Here is a 10,175-nt window from a genome sequence, read left to right as displayed (position 1 = left end):
GCCACAGAGATACAAGGGAGGCACAACCTTAACCCACTTTCTCAAATAATCACTTGCATTATCAAACCGGCTCCATTTAATCTCACCGCTTGCTCCACGTTTAGCGATGGGGCTTAAACGAACATGGAACAGGCACGTTGTGTCTGAACAGGATCCAGCTCAGCAGCAGTGCAAACTGTTCACAGAATGGTACAGTACAGGAGGCCATTCAGTCCATCACACTTCTGCCAGCTCTGTGTGTGTGAGAGAGAGACACACACACACAAAGTGAGAGAGAGTGAGAGAGTGAGAGAGTGAGAGAGTGAGAGAGTGAGAGAGTGAGAGAGTGAGAGAAAAATAAAAAAAGGAAAAAGTACCAACTCAAAGTCTCACCTTTTTAATGAAGATTTTTTTTCTGGAATTTTTTTTCTAGATTGATTCAGACTTTGGGCATCAAAGATTGACAACTAATCTCTGACACAGACTGCACCGTCACACAATCGGATGCTTTTAAATCAATACAGGAAGGTAGAGGCTGGATCATCTTTAATGTCAATGATTTTTGGAGACCACACACTGCTGTCATTGGCTGTGGTTAATTTTCAGAACACAATTTGTTTGGAATTATCATCGCTAACTGCATTTTATTGGGCAGGTCTGTTGATGTTGTTTAGGAATGAATTAAAACCGCTCTAACCTTCCACTCATTAACTGACACTACACGGCATCAATTTTCAAACTGATGAACAGCTTGTGTTCAGTAAAATTGTCTCCTGTTCCCTCTGAAGACATAACCCTCTTCCATGTCAAACCTCAGGATACCCAGGCTCCAGAGCTGGCCATTGAGAATCACAAGGCTATTCAGCCATGGAGTGCTTCACGATTTCTATACTGTTGTTCTGCTGCATGATTGGTCTGGATTACCTCTGTTTAAGGGAACTGAGCATTAAGCAGGATGCTGAGAGAACAAGTCAACTGTTCTGGCCTGGCCCACTGTTGGGGCTTAACCCACGCCCATCTCGAAATGCTCTCACGACCGCTGTTGGTCACAGACCCTGGTGGGTGCTCAGTAAAAGGACAGAGAGGTACAGACTTGGAAAATGCCCTTGCAAAGTGTCAAAGGCTGTGCAAACCTCTTCAAAAGGAAAGTGCATTGTCAAACATTTCGAAACAAAAGTGCTTACAAACTTTGAAATTAGTTCATGGGACAAGAGTGTCACTGGCTGGGCCAGCATTTATTGGCCGTCCCTAATTGCCCCTTGAGAAGGTGGCTGTTAGGGAGGGAATTCTAGGGATACCGAAGGGGCGGCAATATATTTCCATGTATCTTCTGTCGTATCCTCGTCTTCTTAATTATTACATCCTGCAATACGGGAGCTCAGCTTCAGCTGCTCAGCCAATGCAAAATAAAAACTGGGGTCAAGCTTCAGGAAGAATATGAAAACCAGAGAGAAGGTGTAGCACACCAACAGGTGAATGGTTCCAGTCTGGATAAGGTCGTCTATACGTTTAAATGTTGCTGAAAACAGAGAAGACGGCCAAACAGATTGCCTTGCAATGGTCAGGACGAGGAAATAACAGACAGGCTTGACCATTCTCCTGAAACTTTAACCCCAAGTTCTCTCTCCTCAGACGTGGCCAGATCTGCTGAGCGTTTCCAGCAATTCCTGGTTTTTGTTTGTGGAACCCTTTTATAAAACAAGAGCAGAGGGTGCTGATTGGTTGGCCAGTCACTAACCTGGAGAGTTGGCAAGAACAGTTAATTGTCAATCTTCATTCGCAGAACAGGCAAGCACATTCTGAATGGTCAGGGTAATGCCATGGGGCAGTTAATTGTCAATCTTCATTCACTGAACAGGCAAGTGGATTCTGGTTGGTCAGAGGGTTGCTGTGGGCAGTTAACTGTCAATCTTCAGTCACAGACCAGGTAAGTAGATTCTGATTAGTCAATTTTTAAGAAAAGCGAATAATTATCCGCACAAACTCCTTTCATTTACACATCATTAAGGCTCCTGAAGGTTGAAGTTTAACTTCTGGGGCAACCATTCACTAGTGACTTTCAATTAATATTTTGAGATGAATTAAGTGGAAGGCAGCTTGACTGAAATGGAGTGTTGGCCAATCAGTGCAGAGAAAGGGCGTGCTCACTTTCTGATTGGCTGTAGGAGGAAGGGGTCAAGATGATTGATGTGTAAATCAGCCAATAGTAAGGTACTAGGGGGAGAGTGTGAAAGGACAATAAGTCACATGACAGACTCTTCAGGATCGATGTCCAGAGTTGGCGACGTCCAGGCCTGTCGGCCATATTTGTCCCTCAGGCCAGTGTCAACATGAGTGGCCTAGACAACGTGTCGTCCTTACTGTGGTTTTAACCGGCAGGAACTGGATGTAGATTAGCCGAGGGAGGGTGTAGAACGCCTGGTGAACCTTCCCTGGAATCAGACTCTGATCCTGCCCCTCGAGGAGATGGTCCTCAGTGACTCGCTCACACAGGTGACCAAGGCTTCGAGTGAAGGGGCTGGGCCTCAGAGCTCCCCTTTCTGCTCGCTACAGTCCAGACAGACCCTGACTGGGTGGTGCCAACCCCGAGATGGCACAGTCCTCAACTCCGGGGAGCACTGACCACAGATGCCTAGGCCGCAGGCTCGGCAGTGGTGCTTGGCCGTCATGCCTGAAAAGGGCTTCGCGCAGCGGTGGCACTTGACCAGCTCGTGATCTGGCACCCAATAATCAGGCCTTGCCACTTCCTTGACAAACCCTGGAAAAACAACAACAACCCGGGTGTGGAAATAATAAAATACAGAAAATACCACACAAATTCTTCCACACAGCCCTCACCGCACTCCTTCTCACTCAGAGTGCGTTTACCATGGACACCGCCTGTGCAACACTGGGAAGCCTGGGCCAAAGGTCATCGAGTCAACACTGGGAAGCCTGGGCCAAGGGTCATCGAGTCAAATAGCACAGAAGAGGCCCTTCAGCCCATCAAAAAGCATCATTTGCATGTCCCCACAGAAAAGACCAGGAGCCATATTCAATTCTCGTTTTCCACATCCTGGTCTCTTCCTATCTCAGGAATCTCCAGCCCCACTAATCTCTGCGATATCGATGCCCCTCGGACACTCGGAGGGGTGGGCAGGTGGTGGTGGTGGGGGAGGGTTAAAACCCCGGGGACACGGGTTCGAACCCTGGCACGGGGACTGGTGCTACTCAAACTCAATTTACAGAATTGAGGAAGTTGGCCACTGACGGTCAGAAGGTTGTGAAGGGGGTCGTGAGGGAGGGAGGGAAGGGTAGGGTAGGGTGGGGGAGAAAAGAGGGGAGGAACTGACTGCAGGTCTCCCACATGAATGGTTGTGTCTGTTAGTCTAGTAGCACACTCAAGGCATTGAGAGAAAGGTGGGTACTCCACTTTAACTTAGATCTCTCTTCCCCTTTTGTTCTTGGTGCCCAAATGTACGTGTTAATCGTTAATTTAGTTGGCGACACTGGCGACACTGGCGGTGGCTTTATTTATCAAAATAAAAATCTGGATTTTGCTTTCCCCCCCACCCTCAGTGGTGTTGACCATCACATCCATCACTGGAGTAGGAAATCTGCAGTCCTTACCCAGTCTGGACTACACGTGACTCCAGACCCACAGTGATGAGGTTGTCTCTGAAATGGCCAGGGCAAGCCATTCCGTTCAAGGGGGTAATTGGGGACGGGTAACAAAATGCTGACGTTGCCAATGGTACTGTGAAGCAATAAAGAAAACAGTCGGTGTACATACCAAGCGGATATTCGACTGCTGAAGTCATCGTATCTAGAGTGCTCTGAGCCACCTCTGTAATCCTGCGAGCCAATAACCCTTTGCCTTCTCTCGCTGACCCCAGCTCCTTTCCTGAAAAGCAATTTATTTTTTTTTAAACAATGATAGGAAGAGAATTTCCAGAGACTTTTCCTCATCATCACGGACAGGAAGTTGGGCTCACCCACAATCCTCCAGGACTGAACCCACATTCGCCAAGAATTGCGAGTCAACGTCCAGACCCTCCAACACTCGAGATATATCTTCGGAACATTTAAACAGAACTGTTTAACACTTTTCCTCACCAGATGTTAAAAAAATATTAGTGAACTAAAACAGGCAATTTCGCTGATGGTCAGGTGTCATCCAAGGAGTCTTTTTACTTTCTGGTTGGCCTAGGAAGGCAGAGGATGGATGACCAATGGCTGGGCAGTTTGGTGGGGTCATATGACAAAACCTCCAGGACCCAATTTATTCCCAGTCAGATCTCGTCTTGATGAGTCCCTCTCTCACAACACTCCCCTCAGGACAACTTGTGGCACTTCAATCACTGTTCAGTGTCACTGGGTCAAACCTTGTTCTTTTGGTTTTAAGGGGGCCATGGGGAGGGAAAGGCTGCAGTTAGACAGGGGCAGCTCAGTGGTTAACACCACTGCCTCACAGCGCTGGGGACCCGGGTTCGATTCCCCCCTCGGGTGACTGTCTGTGTGGAGTTGCACATTCTCCCAGAGTCTGGGTGTTTCCTCCTGCAGTCCAAAGATGTGCAGGGTTAGGGTGGATTGGCCATGGGAAAAGCTGGGTTACAGGGATGCTCTTCGGAGGGTCAGTGTGGACCCAATGGGTCAAATGGTCCATTTCCACACTCCAGGGATTCTATGACCATTCCAAATTCTCACCTGTAATAACCTTTCAGTATCCCACTTTTCTGGAATCCACCTACCTTTGGGAATTGAGTTGCCCAAACCCAATGGCTGTCAGAGTAAACGCCTCCTGTTAAAATAGGAACACCCCCCCCCACCCGAGTATGAATGGTGTCTCCCGCGTTCTAGTAAAGTGCGGCTGGGGTCTGGAATGCACCACCTGAAAACGTGAGGGAAGCAGATTTGATCACGATGTTTAAGAGGGAAATGGATCACGATCTGAAAACTGACAACTGCAGAAGGGGATGGCTCCTTCCAAAGGGGCCAGCATTAACACGATGGGCCAAATGACCTCCATCCGCTGTGTAATCATCCAGTAATGCACGATCCCCCTCCTCCTTGCGGTGTAACGCTCTGCGGAGTGGACAAGGTGTCTGCGTGCTGAGCGAGAGGGTAACAGAGCGTCAGTAATGTTTACCTGTGCTTTTCCCCCCTGTTCTGAAGCAATTGTCACACACTCTCACTGCAGCGGACCCCCAGCCTCGTTCCGGGACTGGTATACTTTTACTGGAGCAGGTGTCACAGCAACCCTCTCCACACGCACGGCAGTGATGCTTACGGTCCCCCTCCTCGAAAGGTCTCTTGCACTGATGGCACTCCTACAGAGAATGAGCAAACAGCCTGTGTGTGAGTGAGTGAATGAGTGAGTGAGAGTGAGAGAGAGAGAGAGAGAGAGATTCACACACAAGGCATGGATCAGCTCAAGGTTTACACACAGGGCCATCGAGGGGCGGGTCGCTGGAGGAATGAGCTGTGGCTGAGGGTTGAGTAACAGTGCACAGGAGTGAGAGGGTGGGAAGTGAGGAGGAGGGGAGCAGTGGGTGTAGGGAGTCAAAGAGGGAACATAAGGAGTGTTTACCCCTCTCCTTTTGCAACCTCTGATCTCCAAAAATGTTCACCCCATTTCAACCATCCCCTCTGAAACATACATAAAATTCTAAATGTACAGACACACACACACACACACACGGAGACAGCGAGACAGACCGTGTCAAAAGATTCATAGAGATGTACAGCACAGAAATAGCCCAACTCATCCATGCCAACCAGATATCCTAAATTAATCTATTCCCATTTGCCAGCATTTGGCCCATAACCCTCTCAACCCTTCCTATTTATAAACCCATCCAGATGCCTTTTAAATGCTGTAATTGTACCAGCCTCCACCACTTCCTCTGGCAGCTCATTCCATACACGCACCACCTCTCTGTGTGAAAAAGTTGCCCCTTGGGTTCCTTTCAAATCTTTCCCCGCTCACCTTAAACCTGTGCTGTCTAGTTTTGTACTGAGAGAGGATGTCCAGGAGGTGAAGAGGAGTTGCTGGGGAAATTGGGAGGGGTGAGCAGTATCGGGGCGAGACATGACAAGGCAGGAAGGGGGCATTGACCCGCTTTGTAGGGGCTGGGGTGAATCAACACTTCAGTTAATTCTTAAGTGTCACACTCGTGGGCAGCGTTTCCAACCTGCTACTGAAGGGTCCACATCATGTCCAGGTAACAGACCCACAGGGTAAGGCCAGGGCAGGCAGCCCAAGTCTCTACACTTCTCGCCCTCCGATCTCACTCTGGCCGGACTCACAATGTTTCCCAGGAGGGAATTTTAAACTCCCCGTGTGAGTCCTGTCAATGAGAGCTCATGGGAATACCCTCAGGATCCCAGCTTGCTGCAGTGACCCATGGTGCACTGGTGCCCCTCCCTATAACCGGAACGGTGGAGTGGGTGGGAGAACGGGAATATTGTGGATTAGTAATCCAGGAGACGTGGCTTCAAGTTCCATCACAGCAACCCGTGGAATCTAAACCCAATTCATAAACTCAGGAATCGAGCGGTGGTCTTGGGGATGGCGACCATGATACCATCATTGATTGTTATTAAAACCCCACCCGGTTCACAGATATCCTTTAGGGAAGGAAATCTGCCGACCTTACCCCATTCTGGCCTATATGTGACTCCAGACCCAAAGCCATGTGGTTGATTCTTAACTTCCCGCTGTAATGGCCCCAGCGGAGACACTCGGTTCAGGGGGCACTCAGGAACAGGGAACTGCCTCGGCAGCTAGCCCACGAAGGATTAAAACGATAATTTTGTGTCCTGAGTGTATCCCAATCCCAGCAGCCTCTGTGAATCGGTCTTCATCATCAGGGCCAGAATGTACTTGCATTTGTATAGCGCCTTTCACAGCCACTGGACATCCCAAAGTGCAGCGTAGCTGACCAACGGGTGTGTCTCAGTATTGGAGGTTTGGTACACAGCAAGCTCCCGTGAACAGGAGGTGAGAATGTGACCGGATTAACCGATTTCATGATGTGAAAACCCGCCCTTTCCTACTTCCCCCTCCCACCCCGACATCATCGTGCTTGCTTGAAAGGCTGACAATGGGACCTTTCACACTCAGGCGCGACAGCACTCTGGACTCTCACTTTAAACTTTCATCCGAAAGCCAGCACTTCCGCAGCACTGCTCTGGGAATGCCAGCCAGGATTCGGAGTAGAGTTCTCAGCGAGTGGGAACTGAACTCACAACCCTCCAACTCGTGAGAGAGATACCTTTATTGCTGGGCAGATAGGGTAGTCAAAAAGGCCTATGGCTTTGTTGGAAGGGGCATTGAGTACAAGGAGAGACAGGTTCAGCTTTGTAGAACTTTAGTGAGGCCACACTTGGAATATTGCGTACAGTTCTGGTCACCACATCACCAGAAGGAAGTGGCTGCTTAGGAGGGGGTACAGAAAAGATTTACCAGGATGTTGCCTGGTACGGGGGATGTTAGCTATTAGGAAAGGTTGGATAGACTGGGTTTATTTTCACTGGAACGCAGGAGGTTGAGGGGGTGACCTGTTAGATGTTTATAAGATTGTGAATGGCACAGATTAGATTAGATTAGATTAGATTCGATTCCCTACAGTGAGGAAACAGGCCCTTCGGCCCAACATGTCCATGCCAACCCTCCGAACAGTAACCCACCCAGACCCACTTCCCTCTGACTAATGCACCTAACACTATGGGCAATTTAGCATGGCCAATTCAGCTAACCTGCACATCTTTGGATTGTGGGAGGAAACCCACGCAGACACGGGGAGAATGTGCTAACTCCAGACAGTCAGTTGCCCAAGGCTGGAATCAAACCTGGGTTCCTGATGCCGTGAGGCAGCGGTGCTAACCACTGAGACACCGTGCTGCCCCAAAGAGTGGATGAGGCCTTTTCCACAGGGTGGAGGATCAAGTACTAGGGGACACAGATTCAAGGTTTGGGGGGGGGGAACGAGGGAGGGGTGTTTAAAAGAGATGTGCGAGACACGTTTTCACACAAAGGCTGGTGAGTGCCAAGAAGGAGCTGCCAGAGGAGATGGTGGAGACAAAAAAACCTGCAGATGCTGGAATCCAAAGTAGCCAGGCAGGAGGCTGGGGGAACACAGCAAGGCAGACAGCATCAGGGGGTACAGGCAGGAGGCTGGGGGAAACACAGCAAGGCAGGCAGCATCAGGAGGGACAGGCAGAGGCTGCGGGAACACAGCAAGGCAGGCAGCATCAGGAGGGACAGGCAGGAGGCTGGGGGAACACAGCAAGGCAGGCAGCATCAGGAGGGACAGGCAGGAGGCTGGGGGAACACAGCAAGGAAGGCAGCATCAGGAGGTGGTGCCGGAAGCTGACACAATAGCAGCATTTGAGAAACACCTGGACGGATACATGGATAGGAAAGGAATAGAGGGATATGGATCCTGTAAGTGAAGACAGTTTCAGGACGGAAGGGCAAATGTGCTGGCGCAAGCTTGGAGGGCCGAAGGGCCTGTTCCTGTGCTTCACTCGGTCTCGTATTCCTGTCTGATCGCAGCCAGGACGTGGGTTGGTCACAATGGGGGATTTATTTCAAAACCAAAAATCAAAGCGAAGACAGACTCACCGTGATCTGGGTATTAGGCCTCCAGTAATCCGGGGCCACCTGATCGGTCAGCCAGGAGCTGATGGCTTTGCTTGGTCCTGCGCTGTACTCGGAGACCGACTGGATCACAAAGCTGACACTGTCCAGCACTTGCTGCGCCCCATTGTGGTTCGGCCTCAGGAACGAGTCCGCCTGAGATTTAGACGACAAGGAACGGGTTTCTGCATTTCCATAGCACCGCTTATGGCCCGAATGGACAGGCTTTCTTCGAAGCTCAGCCAACCCTCACGGAGCGAGCCACCTCAAAATCCGCGTAGGGATCTCGTTTTTAAAAAGTGGGCAATAACTAAGCGAGCAGGACCCGAGGGAGACCTCCCCAGTTCTTTCCTAGACCCTGTCGTATAATCCTTCCCATGTTCACCAGAGGGTCAGGTGTTACATTTAATGTGTCATCCGAACAGCTCCTCAGACAGTGCAGCACACCCCACACCCCCCCCCCCCAGCTCTGCGTCCCTTCACATGAACCCTGCCGACGTGAGTGAGAGAACAAACTCAATGGGGAACGGTCATTTCCAGGCTATCAGATGGACTGCCCTTTAGGGGTGAACTCTCACAGTGCATCGCTGCATTTAATTGCTCCGAACACGCAGTCCTCATCAAAGTTCACAGCACAGGAGGAGGCCCTATTGCCCAACGGTCAACAAAGATCTGACTACACCAATCCCACTTTCCAGCCTTCAGTCAGAGAGGCGTACAGGACAGAAACAGACCCAACCCGTACATGCCAACCAGATATCCCAACCCAATCTAGTCCCACCTGCCAGCACCCGGCCCATATCCCTCCAAACCCTTCCTATTCATATACCCATCCAAACGCCTCTTAAATGTTGCAATTGTACCAGCCTCCACCACATCCTCTGGCAGCTCATTCCACACACGTACCACCCTCTGCATGAAAAGGTTGCCCCTTAGGTCTCTTTTATATCTTTCCCCTCTCACTCTAAACCAATGCCTCTAGTTCGGGACTCCCCGACCCCAGGGAAGAGATTTTGTCCAATAGCCCTCGAGGCTAAGGCAATGCAAGTGGAGATCTAAACACTGCTTAACTGTTACAAGAGTTTTTGACACATCCATCATTTCAGGCAGTGATTCCAGACTCCCACCACTCTCTGGGTGAGGAAGAAAACATCTCAACTCTCCGCTTGGTCCTTGACCTCTAACCTCAAGACAATGCCTTCTGGGTATTAATGATAAAACTGGCTTCTTGTCTGCACCCCTCAATCTTATCCAGTTCTGTCAGGTCCCCTTCCCTGCTCCAAGGAAAACTAGCTGTCTTTCCAATCTTCTCCTACAGCCTGGACTCTCCTGTCCAGGAAACATCCTGTAAATCTCCAGGTAAATGAGGGAGTGTGAGCATGATGGACTTGGGGAATTCCCTCACTATCTTCCTGGTCCCCTTCCTCTGTGTGATGGTCATCTCAACATTCCCTCCACACCAGCCCTGCCTCGAGCTGCAAGGGGTCACACAATATCCTGGGAAATGCCACAGGGGTGGGGGAAAGGATGCAGGTGGGGAAAACGGGGGAGGGCGAGGGAAAAGGGGGCGAGG

At 50.1% G+C, this 10,175-nt stretch overlaps 1 protein-coding gene across 1 annotated transcript in view; it reads right to left on the bottom strand.

Moving 5' to 3' along the window:
- Nucleotides 1–360: 360 nt before the first annotated feature.
- si:ch211-11n16.2 (zinc finger FYVE domain-containing protein 1) overlaps nucleotides 361–10,175 on the bottom strand; it is a 28,553-nt gene continuing 18,738 nt past the window's right edge. Inside the window, exons 9-12 of the mRNA XM_043680663.1 lie at nucleotides 8,588–8,758; nucleotides 5,108–5,288; nucleotides 3,752–3,862; nucleotides 361–2,737 (exon numbers count right to left, since the gene is read on the bottom strand). Of these exons, the coding sequence (XP_043536598.1) occupies nucleotides 2,505–2,737; nucleotides 3,752–3,862; nucleotides 5,108–5,288; nucleotides 8,588–8,758 (696 nt within the window). The 3' untranslated portion in view covers nucleotides 361–2,504. The remainder of the gene's footprint in view (nucleotides 2,738–3,751; nucleotides 3,863–5,107; nucleotides 5,289–8,587; nucleotides 8,759–10,175) is intronic.

The sequence above is a fragment of the Chiloscyllium plagiosum genome, chromosome 41, assembly GCF_004010195.1.
Source record: "Chiloscyllium plagiosum isolate BGI_BamShark_2017 chromosome 41, ASM401019v2, whole genome shotgun sequence".
Taxonomy (NCBI): Eukaryota; Metazoa; Chordata; class Chondrichthyes; order Orectolobiformes; family Hemiscylliidae; genus Chiloscyllium; species Chiloscyllium plagiosum.
Note: the sequence above shows the minus strand (reverse complement) of the source record. Positions and strands in the feature narration are given on the sequence as shown.